This window comes from Mya arenaria, chromosome 3 (genome assembly GCF_026914265.1).
Source record: "Mya arenaria isolate MELC-2E11 chromosome 3, ASM2691426v1".
NCBI lineage: Eukaryota > Metazoa > Mollusca > Bivalvia > Myida > Myidae > Mya > Mya arenaria.
The window spans coordinates 17,091,740-17,108,143 of NC_069124.1; the positions used below are offsets into that span (position 1 = coordinate 17,091,740).

The 16,404-nt window shown below is 37.2% G+C and overlaps 1 protein-coding gene across 3 annotated transcripts in view; it reads left to right on the forward strand.

The window, feature by feature from the left end:
• Positions 1-11,525: 11,525 nt before the first annotated feature.
• LOC128227759 (fibrillin-1-like) overlaps positions 11,526-16,404 on the forward strand; it is a 35,865-nt gene continuing 30,986 nt past the window's right edge. For all 3 annotated transcript variants that reach the window (XM_052938571.1, XM_052938572.1, XM_052938573.1), the window contains exons 1-3: positions 11,526-11,810; positions 14,953-15,141; positions 15,486-15,656. In XM_052938571.1, coding sequence (XP_052794531.1) covers positions 11,747-11,810; positions 14,953-15,141; positions 15,486-15,656 — 424 coding nt within the window. In that variant the 5' untranslated portion in view covers positions 11,526-11,746. The remainder of the gene's footprint in view (positions 11,811-14,952; positions 15,142-15,485; positions 15,657-16,404) is intronic.

Genomic DNA, 16,404 nt, shown 5'->3' on the forward strand with positions numbered 1-16,404 from the left:
TAAGTCACACTTGGGGATGTGACGGGGTCAAGCCATAATGCAGCCATTATAGGGCGCGGGCAGACCTATATAAACTCAACAACAACAACTTGATGTAACTGAAGTAATTCATATTCTAGCCTCAAGTGTTTCACGTGTATACAATTGATTATTACACAATGACCTACATGTAAACATGTTATATGTTTCATTTTTTGTGTGTTTTGATTATGATTCACACACTGATTCAAATGCATAATTACCATCGACAACATTATTAACACATACGTGTACTCGTCGACCCAGGTGATCAGCCGTCCATCCATACCGGGCACCATGGTGGTCACCCATCTTCCCCGACCAGCGTCCAATGTGATCATCCGCACAGCTCGACCTTCCACCAAGATGGGCGTCCGTTTACCCCGACAGGCGACCAAGGAGGCAACTCGCTTAACCCGGCCGGACACCTTTACAGCGTTCAAGGTGGTCAAACGCCCTTGTCGTCATCCCAATCCAGCGCCCAAAGTGATCAAACGTCCTTGTCGTCATCCCAATCCAGCGCCCAAAGTGGTCAAACGTCCTTGTCGTCATCCCAATCCAGCGCCCAAGGTGGTCAAACTTGATCCCAGTGAAATACAAGTGCCTTAACGCCTGGTTCTCCGGACAAAATACTAAGGAAGGAAAAATACTCTTTAGATCATTCAATATAAAGCTCGTATTGAAATAGAAAGATTCTAGTATATAAAACTAAAATGCGTCATTGATTGGTGAAACAATAAGTAATGCGCATTATCATGCCAATAAGGAGGGAGTTGCTGTAGTTCGGGTCAAGATTTGGAAGAATGTATTTAATTTTGCCCAGAAAGACGTGAAGAAGTATTAAGTGTTAGACATAATTACTTAGTACTTAATTTAGTAAAACTTATTATTTACTTATTCTTAAACAAAAATATGTTGTTTTTAATGAGTAACAATAATTTTTTAGACATATGACAGATGATAATGAAAATGGAATGCTTAACCAACCGTTTTATTTGGAATAAAAATGTAACCTATATTACATTATATATGAATCGGGTCGTCTCATAGGTCGAATTGTATTTAAGGGTATGCTTTTCTAAGCGTATGGATATTGATTTTAAAATGTCAGATTTATTGGGTTCGCATTTTTTAACAAAAACACACACTCTTATTATTCATTTTTAAAACTTTGTTGTTTTTTCACTGTAAAAATATTGAGTTCGTAAGTATACGTATACACCATGGAAAATGGAAAATACAAACGAAACTTGAAAAATACATCACATTGGCGAAACTGAATCTCCTAATGTTAAATTTACTTCAATTTTGTTCATATCATCATGAACACATTCTCAGGCGTTTAAAATGCATTTTCGTATAACTGATTGCGATTTGTTTTTGCAATGTTTCAATCTAGAAAATTGCTTAGTTTTGTGTTCATCTGGCATTGTCTTCATACCGTGACCGGTGAAAGAACATATTTTGACCCACATAAAATCACGACAATGGTCGCTGTCCTTGAGTGACTCCTTTTCTGTAAAATATTGACCCCCCCCACACCCCAAATAATAACGTGACTCCCAACGATCGTTACTGTAAATAGGTATTTAACCCCACCAAAAAAAACGACTATGTTGGTCATTTAATACGTGTGCTCTTAAGTCTTAGTAAAACAGGTGGTTATGCTGCAGCTATTGCTGTTGATACTACCACTACTGCTTCTGCTATTGTCACTGTCAACACCATCGCCACAACACCACCGGCACCACCACCACCACCACCGATGATGATGATGATGATGATGATGATGATGATGATGATGATACCACTAAAACTACTGCCGCTCCTGCTGAATTGTTGTTGTTGTTGTTGTTGTTGTTGCCACTTCTACAACAACAGCTACTACTATTCCTTCTACTAACTATCATATAACTACTACTGATGCTGCTAATATCGCGTTAATCAATATATGTTGCTGTGAATGAAGGAACTAAGCTTTTTGTATCAATGCGAAGACCCTTCATTTATCTATTTATAATGAGCGTAAAGTACAATGAACCCTTAAAGGGACTGTACACCAGATTCGCACACAAAAATGTTTTTTTCTGTAACGAATCTCAGGACAATTATCTACTGGAATGTGTTACGCTTTGATATCATAATTGTAAAAAAAGTACCAAAATGTAAAAAAAAATGTGTTGGAGACCGGGTTCGAACCCGTGTCGCCAAAATTGCAGTCCAGCGTCGTATCCACTGAGCTACGACGGCTTACTCTATTTTTTACATAATTAAGCTATACACGTACCTCGGTAATATCACGTGATAACACCGACTAGCCAATCACGCATAAGGAATAAATTCTACCTGGTAGACATACCCAGTAATCTTTTTAATGGAAAAATACGAAATAACTGCTAAATTTAAATAAATTGTAAACTATGTGGTACTTCAGTTAGTAAGCTTCAATGCATTGTACACATCGATGCCAAGTTTATGTCAGTTTTCGACAATTTTCTCCCCCCCCCCCCGCTATTTTATCATACGGATTACAGCCCCTTTAAGCAGATTTTCGACATCCACAGATAAACGACTCCCCGGTATCATTTTATTAAATATACATTAGTCATAACATTTTGAGCCGGTAGTCGATAAGTTGACTGGGGTTCGTGATTCTATTTGGGTCAAAATACATCCTCACGCCGGCCAAATCCTAATAGCCTCTAACAGAACAATACCGTCATCAAGTTGTTAAATTAAACGACTTGATTACGGTATTGTTCTATAAGAGGCTATTAGGATTTGGCCGGCGTGAGGAAAATATTAAGCTGTTGGGGAACTAAGAAATATAGTTAGTACATTTGTACTTGATGTTTTCAATCTTTAAACATAATTCAAGAGTGTGGAACATAATGCATACGCTGCTAAAATCCAGTTATATGCTAGCATACAGGGGTTTCCTTCTTACTCGAAAATTAGATAGGATTTCTTGGCATGCTTTTGAATCTACAGAGATTTCCCACATTTCAATGGCTTTCAAGATACTTCAAGGTCCCAATATACAACGGAAAACAGGAACAAAAAGCATTAATCCGAGACTTCATCAAATTCCACCTCCATCAGGACAATTTCATATTAATGGCAAACAGCATTGGGTTTTATCTTTAAAAAGGATGAAAACGAATCGATTAATCTTGTGGACAGTATAAGAAATGGCAGTTCGTCAAATATACGTTTAAGCATTCAATTTTCCTAAATGTATGAACATGGCGAAAAATTACGTGATTTCAATTCCATAAGTTCAACGACAAAATAACGGTAGCGACTGTGGTGGAATTAATATAGCGAGGGGATGTCCATTTCAGAAATATGAGTTATGTCGTTGTGATAATGAGAGACCACTTGGTAATTGGTTTAAAGTGCATTTTGTTAAACAGTTCAGCTGTATTGCATGTGCAGATTGCCATGTGGTCGACATGGTCAAATGAGATCATTTTAAATGTAAAAGTAATTGGTACCACCAAAGATGTATTAAAAACACGAATCAATGCTTGGGGAAGAAGTGCTTTTGTCAAAATTGTCCATAATAGGTTGTTTCTCTCAGATTTACAATTTTAAGGCTCATTTGTTTAGTCGGTCTCTCTCTATATACAACTGTTGTCGTTTTTGTAGTTTTTGTGTTAGAATTATTTACGAGGGCTTAGCTGAAACGTTGCTACAAAGTTGCAACAACGTTTTGCGGCGTTTTCTGGGATGATATGTTGTCCATAATTCGATTTACAATCTTTATTACTGCACTAAACAAGAACTAATTCCTTTGGTGTCATTGACGTCATTTCAGAAGTCCGTTATGTGACCTTGTGACTTAACGTCTCAGTATGTTTATTCTCTTTTTTTAAAATTCTTGTCTTTAACTACCCTGGGTCGGACCGTTCAGCTCCAGCTTGACCCTTGGATGTGGGTATCGTATACACGCGTTATGTCAGGAGAGACAACCGCGTAATACGACTTAAATCGATTTTTAAAAAATCCTTATCAAAGATACACAGAGGTTTGGTTTAAGCACATTTTATTTAGAAATATATATAGATATAAATAGATATAAACACAAACAAATCACATCTTATTTTTAATAAAAATATCCAATGCTTTTGTTTATGAGTTCAAATGTACTATGTCCTATTGTCGAACTAGTTTTATTCCTCCTCGGTTACGTTTCTTGTTTCGTCGTTCGTTTTATCCATATTTTTGCGAAACATGCCATGACGCCGGAAGTGCAATTGACTTTTATAGACTGCTTTCGATTCTGGGATCGAATGTACATAGATATCAAGATTTAAGGCTGAACTCAGTAACCAGTCTGCCATAGCTCTTCCTTTCCGTTTGCGTCGTATGTAGGACAGCATACAAAAATGTACACTCGCCGTCCCACTCCCCATTGTGTTTTACATGTAGTGTAAACAGTAAAGTTTGTTACAGCATCAAGGCATTAAACGCTGTTTTTGCAGTGTTTTTCTGCTTATGTATTTTCAGTGCGCTCGGTGTTGTAATAATGATTGAGAGAATTGTTCGTGGAGATGATAAAACTTGCCAGAAGCACAAACGGCGACGCTGTGTTTGATCGTTTTTCCCCTCGAGCAACACACAGATAATACACCCATTTCACTTGCGCTGCGTTAGTGTCAATCAGGGTCGGTCAGTAAATTTTGGGCTGTCGCAAACCTCGTCGAGCATTTTCGAACATTTTCGAACACAAATGTCACATCCATGATTCATATGGGTCAGAGTTACGTCAGTATTCGGTCAAAATGGGCCGGTGTCGGTCGGTGTGCGGCAATAGCTGCGTTGATGGTGCGATGATGAGTGTCAGAGTTGCGATGCACTGGGATGCACATAGGACAGACATACGTCGATGTGGGTTAGTGTGCGACGCAGTTGCGTCGATGTTACGCCATAGAGGGTTACAGAGGGTCAGACATGTTAATGGCTGCGATCTTCGTTGATTTAAAACAGTGTGATTTCAGGCCTGGGGTGATCCAATCTAGTCCAGTCCAGTCCAGGGACAGTATGGATGAGCAAGTACTAGGACTTTTCCAGGCTGATCTGATTGTTCAGCATCATGCCTACATCCGTGCCCAGGCCGAGGTCCTGCAGGAAAGAAGAAGGGAAAGGGCCCGAAGAAGATATAGCTAGAAACGGTTCTGTGTGAGGACCTGGTTAACAGAAGATGAGCGAGTCTCAGCTGGCCAGTACCACAACATTAAGGTCAAACTCCGGAACGATGATGTGCAGTCGTTCACTTACTACCTGCGCATGCCTCCAGACATGTTCCAATTCCTGTTCAACCGGCTGACGCATCGCCTCCAGAAGAAGGACACCAAGTTCAGACAACCACTGGAACCAGGGCTGAAGTTGGCTGTGGTACTCCGGCACCTGGCTACTGGGGACAACTACCCAAGTTTGCAGTACAACTTCAGAGTGTCCAGACATACCATCGCCAGCTTTCTGCCAGTGCCCCGTCACCCCCGATGAATGGAGAGAGGTGGCCGTGCAGTTCCAGAGGAGGTGGAACGTCCCTCATGCTCTGGGTGCCCTGGATGGGAAATATATGGCCATTAAATGCCCAATCAAGTCAGGCTCCTACTACTATAACTACAAGGGGTTTTACTCCATTGTCCTAATGTCCCTGGTTGTTGCCAACTACAGGTTCCCGTGGTGTAATGTGGGAGGAGCCGGTCACATGTCCGATGCCCAGATCTTCAACGGCAGTGAGCACAAAGAGGCCATGGACAACCGTACCATAGAGTTCCTGCCAGAAGATCCACTGCCTTCTGATGATGAGGACACCCCCTACTTCCTACTTGCGGACGACGCATTCGCACTCCGTACCAACTTGATGAAACCTTACTCCACCCGAGGCATAACCAGATCACAGGCAATGTACAATTACCGCATATTAAGAGGACGTCGGGTTGTAGAGAATGCCTTTGGCATCATGGCAAACCGGTTTAGAGTACTTCTTGGTAGGATGCAGCAGTCGCCAGAGGTGGTCCAGTTCATCATCAAGTACTGTGTGATCCTCCACAACATGATGCGCAGGCGGTACCCGGGTAAGCAGCCGGGCCAATTTGATGGGGAAGTCGATGACCACAATCTCATTCCAGCCCTTCTTGGTCTTGACACGACCAAACTTGGACCTAGTGCTCCTGTACCATTGTTTGAGATGGCTGCCCCCAACTTCTGGCCCTGCTCTTCCCACAAGAGGTCCTTCTCAGGTGTCTTCCTGTAGCTTTCATGGCGCGTGTTCCAGAATTGTGGGAACTCATGGAGCCAGTCACAGACGGCTTGCTCTTGTTCGGGAGTGAGCACCACCTTTGCGGTCTTCTTTTTATTCTGGGCTGGAAACTCCGTGTCATCTTCTGAAGAAGTACCACCATTAATATTCTCGTCCTCCTTCTCAGGGCTGTCAGACTTTTCAACCCCAAGACTTTTCAACCCCTTTGTCATTTGTGAAATCAAAGACTTTTCAACCCCTTTGTCATTTCAACGCCTAAAAGTGCTAAGACTTTTCAACCCCACCTTAAACAAAGACCTTTCAACCCCTAATAAACGAAGACTTTTCAACCCCTTAATTTATCCCCTTTTTAAGAAAATAACTACAACAGTAAACAATTTATTTTAAAATTTCTTTTAAAAATCAAGAATATATTTAGACTAAAAATATAACAGACAAAAAAAATGTAATACCTACAAAATATACATACTTGAAACACATAATAATTTCACAGACACTGAATGAGACAAGAAACGCCAAAAGACAGCTTCCACATATTTGATGTACACAATGAAAATATTGCTTATTCGGTTAATTTCGATTTCATACTTTACATTAAGTCAACATTTATCATTAAGAGGAGCTTCTGCTGTTAATGCAGATGTTATTTGTTTCCATCCTGATGTTGCATGGAGGAAAATAGTCAAGCTAAAGTGAAAAGCATTACCTAGTTGATGGGGGAGGAGGAATTGCCACTGTTAAACAGTATGACACTATTTGTAGATCACTGTCTACTGCTTTCTCGTACAATATGTGCCAGCATGTTTGTTACGCTACAGCTTGTTCCTTGGTTTTGGGGTTTTCCAACCAATATCTACCAGCATGTTTGTTGCCTGCATGTGTTGTAACAGCGATTAGCGGCAAACACTCGGGTGGGCGATTCTTGAATAAGGTATTAAGTCAAAGATAATGACCCAAAGAGTACATAAAACGTGACAGTATTTTAAAAGTAACTTAATATAAAAAATCTCAAATAGAAAACTAACGCATATTTATAGCAAAGACCCATAAGAACATGAAGTTCATTTAGTAATACATACAAATGATTAAATGGTTTATGCCAAATTTTAAAGAGAAAAAACGCAATTTTAACTGCTTTCTTTAAGTACGTTAGATATTTTATCTATTGCAGAGGAAAGGAGGGACACTCTCTGTAAGTATAAACAAACTTAAATAATTTTCATAGTTAACTAGAAATCTGGCTTCAGTTAAACAGAGATACCACGATAGTTAGCATCAAAGTCATCAAAACTTGAGGAGCCTTCCATGGGTGGACGGGTACCAAATGGGTTTCCCAAAAATGGGGTAAAAAAACAATTAACATTTTGTTTGCCACCGCGGTCACCTCGATACTGTAGTCATACGTGTCTGTCTGTTGTATAGAGGCAGTACATGCTCATAGCATCCCCGTGGTTCCCGTGTTCTACCTGAAGGACCCTTTATTTTAACGCTTATCTTGCATCATTTATGTATTGCGGTTCCAATGGTTTTCAGTTTCAAGGTTTTCCAGATATTATTATATTTTTTCGGCAGTGGCATTTCAGAATATAATTTATTTGAAATTTGAAATAGTAAATTCTTACTTTTTTATCAAATATCACCTACTTTCATACCATAATCAAGCACTTAAAATATTGTACAATTGACGTTTCCGTATGAAAACCCCCAGTTGTTTTCATTAACGGTGATTTTGTTAAATATTGAAAACAACAACTAGGCATATTCCAATTTTGCTTTAAACTAAAGAAAGATAAAATAACGAAATAATTATTGTCGGAAACTCACAACTGTTAAAAGTGAAAAAGACATTGAATACACTATTTACGTACATTATTTCAGCTGTATGTTCACAAAACCCCTCTTATTGAATGCAGAACTAATGGCGATAGACTACTGATAAGAAAGCAGTTACAATATGTGAAGATCGTTAATCATTTACAGCTCAGAGCATAATAATTGTATACGATTATATAACAAAATAAACTGCGCGTGACAGCCATCTCGTTACAATAGGTCATTGTTGTAATACTCAAAGCTTATCATTCAATGACATAGGCATCACCGAAAAAGGGCTTTAGTTTCATAGTAGGGAACAAATCATATTTGTGGAAACTTAGAACACAGCCATTCTTTTTTTAGAAGTAAATATACTATAACTAATGCAATATGCATTTTCAACAAATGTGTCAATTATTTAATGTGCAGAAGATAAGCTAAGTGTCATTAGATAATTGTGCACGTTTATTTACGTTCAACGACAACGAGCTAAAAATTTTAATAGACGGATTGAAAAAATGCTGAAAGGGCGCGAAACAGTTGTCGCTTACTAACATAACATCAGAAACAAAATACGGTCTTGGGAGTATTCTTCATATAGAATGCATGTCATGTCTGGCTGACAACACAGTGCCGACTGGAAAATGACTCAATGCTAGTGATAAAAAAACAGCGTTTTGACCCGGGCTAGGGCCTCGTAATCAAAATTTGCAAAAATCCACTCTAGTCGAATACAACCTCCTGGATCAAAATGCAGAACAAAAAGTTATTTAGTGTCATCTTGTTGAGGTCAATTGCATGTGTCTAAACCAGAGCTTCTTGTTATTAGATTTTCTGTCGTTTCAGCAACTGGAATCGGTACCCCATGCAGCAGTGACACCGACTGCGCCCAGATTCAGGGCTCTCACTGTGTGAACAACACCTGTATGTGCAACAACACCGGGGTATATGATAATTACACAAGGACTTGTGATGTCAGTAAGTTGCAAACTAATATATTAACATTAGCTTACACATTTTGATAGTAATAAACTTACGTTCAAATTATATGAACCATAAATGCGTCGTTATTGTTGCTTGACTTCATTCTGATGGTAAAAGACGTACTATTCCCGGTCTTTCATACTGCATGGATGCACGAAAACAAAATAAACCGAATTCATCCTAAAATATGCTAGTTTTGAAAACGCAGTGTTAGTTTTAATTTGTTAACAAAAACTTGTTTAACTGTATCGCATGTATGATCGAAAGTGTTTCTCTTTGAATTATTCATTATAGAAGAAATAAGGTTAAACTAAATCTTAATCAATAATGGTTTTGTGATTTCCCTTTTGTGATAACAAAACTATACGGAATGGAACGGTCAAACCACTTAGAACCGCTTTATCTGGCCACGTAAACGCTATAAATATGGCCACTCGCCGTTTTTTCTTCATATTATGGCGACTCCGTGGTCTAGTGGTAACGCTCCGTGGTCTAGTGGTAACGCACTTGACTATAAAGCCAGGTATCGCAGGTTTGATTCCCCGCCGCACCACAAAACAATACTAATCGTTTTCCGGGAGGGACGGTAAATGGGGTCCGTGTGACAGTGCTATACTCTGGTGCACTCTCTCTATTAATCTCTCATATGGTTTAATCGCTGCTTGTTGTAGCCACAGGTATTCGGGTTAAACTATGTTGCATATGAACACGAAAAAATACGATGTCACACTTAAATCAACACATAGTACCAGCTATCACTTCCTTCTACGAAGACTCTCATCCTCCAATCACATGCGGTACGTGAAGTAATAAGAAAGCTGGGGTAATATGACAAAACTCATAAATTAAGGCAAATTCTAAAAAGCCTTTATTTCTGTATATCTTTATGTACATTAACTCCCTAGTTTGAATGCAGCATAGGCACTTCATCGTTATCTCGTATACCATCGTACCAAATATTTATTCAAAAATGAAAATGCAAAATTACACTGCAATTTTATGAAATATTAAATATAAATTATTGAATATAAATACCTGCTTTACAACCATTTCAAAAAGGAAGTTCACAAGTACTGGCTTAAAATGTAACCAGAACGCGGGCATTTCTTCAAAATCTTCAAAACTTCAAAATCTTTAATATTTGTTCTTCGTGTATATAAATCAAATAAAAAAAACAAAATATAATTCATGAAATAGAATTAGGACGTTTCAGTCTGTTCAAAAAGGAATTGAAATTCAAGAATCAAGAAACATAAGTCATTACCGGGACGTTTATTCGTGTCAGTCTTAAGTGGAATGGTATTAGCCGGTGACTATGAAACTATTTCTGCGAGTTTCTGTTGTTTATTGCTTGTTTGGATCAGCGTTGTCTCAAGGTAGGTTCACGTACTGTCTGTGATCTGCTTCACTTTCCTATGTACAATGTAAGTCTATTACATCTTTTTGTTTGAAAATAATTCTGTGTAATAAACTGTTTACTCGCATATAAAACAAGGAAATTTTAATATGCACTCTTACTCCCATAAAAGATTTACCACAATCAATACAATTGGTTTGTACAATATACCAAAAGGGGATGAATAAATGTATAAAACAATTATGGTTCTTATGAAGGATACCGAGTTTAATTTGGAAGAAAGGTGCAAAAAACACGATATTTCTACCTTATGAGACGATAATATATCGCCTCGGTCGACAGTATATACCTCAGGTTGACAATATGCACTCTCAAGGCAGTCAATATTTATATAGTATTACTATTTGCTTAAAATTGCAACTTTATTTGTTTATACAGTCAGAAAATATATGAATCCGTGTGATTACCTGTAAACGTACCTACTGCTCGCGCGTTTTGGGGTAAAATCCACGCAGCGGTTACTTCAATGCATTAAGGAACTCCTGACAGGGTCTGTCCTGTAACAAGAGTATCTCAGGCGGGAAAGAATTGAAAATATTGCCTGAAATGAAAAGATAATTGATTTACATCAGTGTTAGATCATAGTTATTTTCTTTCGTGATAAAAGAAAAAAAACAATATTTGCACTCGTGGCTGCGCCACTTGGGAAATTATTATTTTTTCTATGAAAACTCGTATTGTCACACTTAATTCAACAAATATCCTCTATTACTTTCTCTTTACTCTCATTCTCCGATCACAGGCCGTACGTGAACTAATACGAAATCTGGGGTAATATGACAAAATTCACCAAATTAGGCAAATTCTAAAACGTCCTTATTTCATTATTTCTGTATGTACAACTACACATTAGTTTTAATGCAGCACAAGCACGTCATCGTTATATCGCATTACACCATACCAAATATTTATTCAAAAATGAAACTGCGAAATTACACAGCAGTTTTATGAAATACTAAACCTTTAATATAAATACCTGCTGTTAAACCTTTGCAAAAAGGAAGTACACTTGTCCTGGCTTAAAATATAACCAGAATGAAGGTATTTTACAAATCTTCAATATTTGTCCTTCGTGTATTGAAATGTAATTAAAAACATAATATAATTCATGAAATAGAATTAGGACATTTCTGTCCTTTCAAGAAGGAAGTGAAATTCAATGATCAAGACACAGAAGTCAATACGAGAAAAGTTAATACGTGTCAGTCTTTAATAAAAATGGTATTGAGCCGGTGACCATGGGACTATTTCTGCTGCTAGTTTCTGTTGTTTATTGCATGGTTGGATTGTCGTTGTCTCAAGGTAGGTTCACGTAATCAGCATTAATTTATTGATATTCCGAATCAACAGTGTGTGTATACCACGTGATAAAATTACGTCATATATGCTACGTCGGAAGGCAACCTTTTGCTTAAAATGAAAACCTAAAACAAAATCTTTTTTTTCCTACACCATTTAAAGGAAACAAAAGGGAAGTCAATGCGCTAAAAGAGCCCCACCTTCGTTTTATTACCGACGATTGATAAGGTGATTAGTTTCACCAAGCACTTCCACAAACCTGTTTCAAGAATAATATTTTGTCAGTGCTTCGTCGGACGGCTTTTTTGTGAAAAGGTTTATCGAAGTGATTTAAGAAACTAAACTCTCAATCAATTTTGGTAAATGACCGAATGCGGGGCTCCGTAAGCGGCGTAGACTGGGCTATGTTTCGTTTAAAATGGTGAAGAAATAGTGAAGTTATCTTTGTTTAAAGTCTTCATTCGAAGCATAATATTGCCTTCCGACGTAGCATTTATGACACAATTTATCACGTGGTATACACACACTGGTACTGCTTAAAGTCAGCTGCTACACTTTCCTATGTACAATGAAAGTCTATGAAATCGTAGTTTGAAAATTATTGATGGTTACTCGCATAAACAATAAGTATATATAAGATAAACATTAAATCTTCCACGGATATATTAAAGTAAAGTATGCACGTGGATCTATTGAAAACAAACTGTTTGATAAGATAATATGATAGAAACCATTATTTACATTTATTGACTTCGATACTTAATTAAACACGAACAGCAGTAACTAAAGCAAGTAAATTTCAACTTGTCACATTAAATCATGGGTCGACAAGTTGGCATTTATTCGATAATTATCAAGTATCAAATCGACTTGTCAATTTTTCTTTAGAATTCACGCAGCGACAAATTTCTTTTTAAGGCCACACCAAATTATTGTTCAGACTTTCAAGAAAAAAAATGTGGCGAGCGATTCGAAAAGAACTAGGGATGCATACGAATGGCAAATTTATTATTGGAATATTCGGTTATCCTTTCGCATATTCGATTACTAAAATCAAATATTTTGGAAGTTGCTGTCAACTATTTTTATCCTCTATAGTAATATCAGCGGCCTTTTACCCTTCTTTTCCGTGCCAACCGGGTACCCGCGACAGCCCTGTCCCCAAAAAATTGACCTTTGAAAATCTCCATCAGAAAAAAAATCCCAACAAAAAAAAGATATTTTTCATAAATACTAAACAAAATCGAATTATTTCAATTCCATTGCATGCATATTTGTATATAATGTGGAATTTTATTAGCGAATACCGTAAATTACCTGTTGAATGACATTGCGCAACGGAGGGTCGTTTCGTAGAGCATGTAGTCTCGTTTTGGGATTGACCGTCACTAAATCGCGACTCAATATAACTATGGCAAAACCAATCCAACTCGGGAACTAGTAAAATAATAAAACGAAAACAAACATGGAATTTGACTCTTCTATTGTAAAATAATTGCGGAAATATATCCTTAAACGCTATACTTTACAGTTGAATTTCAAAGCATGAAATCTAAACATGGAAAACAGTTTGAAGATCATATCTAGAACATGTCTTTCATATCATCATGGCGATTTCAGCAATATTACACCGCTTAATTGGTAGCCAAGAAAGCGCACTGGTGTGAATACCTTAATTAACAAAAAACACACAACTTTTTTCTATTTTAAAAATTTAACGAAGCAGCGAAAGGCGATTTTGATAAAGTAAAATAAAAACTGGATTCTGAAGGCGAGTGAAATGTTGTTTGTTATATTTACCTTCACGTATTTGATGCAAAACATATTTTACTCTGATATATGCAGGTTTTGTTAGCATATTATTATTATTTACACAGGTACAGCATGAAATCAATTCACCATAGCAGTAGTTTTACACGAATAGTGCTTTTTAAATTGATAGAACACTTCATAATTGTCCTGTTTCGTTTAATACAAAATGCCACACCACCTTATATAGTTTTATACATTTTACACACTGAGAAGTATAAATTAGGGGAAAAAGACGTTTGTGGACCAGCAGTCCCAGACCCAGGACACGAGGACTTGCAACCTGAATATTGTTCCATCTCTACACGTTTTGCTTTCAGGGTGCATAGAAGTCATATTTATAGGTTTGCCTCATATAATAAAATGGAAAATAATCTCCTGTTGTTCATGATAAGTCGAACCGCAAAATGATATCCGAAAATCCAACATGTCCGAAATGAATGACAGGTTATTAACATGACATTAACTGCTTAACCATATGGTCTTATTCAACCTCATGTTCAGTTTCGGGATAGTAAGTACCATCTGAATGTGCTAAACACACATTCGAATAGTTTAATAAATACGTTTTATCCAAGAAAATGCGGATTTGTTTTTATTTCCGTTTCGTTATTTTTATGTTATCGACTTCCGTTTCCGCAGAGGATGATGTAATTTTCCGGTTTATTTGAAGGTTTACTTCTTGAAAACAAGGGTGATATGATTTTCGCAAACACTCATTTATTTGATTAGAAAATTGAAAGCCTATTCACGATCCGTTTTCGAAATGATGTGTTTATTGAGAGTTGTTCAAAATAATTGTTTTTGAAATAGAGGGTTTAATGCGCATTTTATTTCTGATTATAGGTATATGGAATGTATTGTATTTGATAAAGTAATAAGGAAAATATGTCAAAAGAAATATAACCATATGTAACGATTTTCGACTTGGCCTTGACCTTGTCGCGGAATCGAGATGATGACACTTTTGAGGGTTTGAGTTAAACTCTAAGTTGTTTGCCCCTAAAACATAAGCCGAAGAGTTGATATTAACACGATAATATTGCCAAAATTTTAATGTGTAGTTTTGATAAGTACGGAGGTTTTCAACTTTTCGTGGGATAATAATAACGGATATTTTTCATTCAGCAAGTCGATTAGGTAGATATCAGCCACCATATTATAGACACTGAGTACACATAGAGTGATTTTAATCCATTTGTGTTTAGATGATTCATGCAACACAAACCTTGGTTTGCTACCAAATCTTGAGAGGAGAGTAAGTGGTTACACACTTGCTGAAGATGAAACCGCATTGTGCGACGTCTATCTGGTATTTTAATGTCTTTGTTTTCAGTTGATCCATGCATCACAAACCTTGGTTTGATACCAAATCTTGAGAGGAGAGTGAGTGGTTACACACTGGCTGAAGATGAAATCGAATTGTGCGACCAGTATCTGGTCGCCGGGTGGTATTTGTTGGGAAATTATACACTTTCATCACAAGCAATTCCATGTGGAACTGTGTTTTCTTGGTATAGAACAGGTATGACACGTTGTTAATTTTCCTATTTTGTTTATATTTATAGATACAATTGTGAAGTTAATTACATAAACCATTCATGTTTATATAATCAAAAACAGCATCGATAGCCTATTCAAACAAGTAGTTAGAACAGCACCGCATCGATAACATATTATGCTCTTTTTCTTCCGGATTCATCATATTCCATTTAGCTTTTTCCATAGCGGCATTTCGTGATTTATTTTGTTTCCTGTGTAAAGCGGGACTTAGCATTTATGAATGCTGAAAGATGTAAACAAATAAAAAAGTGAAAGTAAAACGGACATGTCAACGTTACGATTATGAATTATTCCGATGATATGTAGGCCAACTCCCGCAAACCGTCGAAGAAGGCGCAATAGATGTTGATCTTTGCATGGCGCATGGACAAGAGCTATGCATTGAGACCATGACAGTTGAACTACAGCTGTGTCCACAAAATGTATACGCCTTCCTGGCCACGGATCTTTGGGACTGTCCGTCCGCCTACTGTGTCGGTAAGCCAGATTTAATTTATGTATTATTTTCTGGGGTGGGCGGGGAAGGTATGAAATTATTGCTTGTGACTTCTGGACACTTTATTACATCTTTTGCCTGTGCTTTAGAAGCATCTGTGTTGTACTTTTTGTTAACAATTAACATTTTTTAGTCGATGACCTGACCTATCCCTTTCATTGTTTTGAAAAAAGAATGAGTGCGAAATATATATTATCATATGTTGGGAATAGCTTCATTATTATGTTTAATGTACTTTCAACACAAAATATTGGCATTTTATTAATAATATCCATTTGTTTCAATTGTCATATAAGCGTGTCCAAAAATACCCCAAAGGCAAATTTAAACACAATATCATAAACGTAACACCTGATTTACCCCCCCCCCCCACCCCCACCGGTTTTTGCAGTTTATTTCAGTAAATATTCACCAATATTACAAAAATTACCCGTACTGTTGTCATAAATACATAATAATGTATTACTAATCTTTTTTTCTAAATTCCTCAGCAAAATGATTCTTAAAAGAAACTGGTACCTGCTTTTTTTCGCCTTAAGCACTTTGGCCTCATTTGAGGCTCGTATACAATAATCATAATGGCATGCCAAAACCTTTCAATATGCAATAAGTTAAAAGCTACCGACTACATGCTGTAAATATTGATTCTCATAAAGTGTCATATAATGTTCCAACCAGATGTAAACGGCTTAAACTTGAAGTTTACTACTTGAAGTATTTCAGTACCTG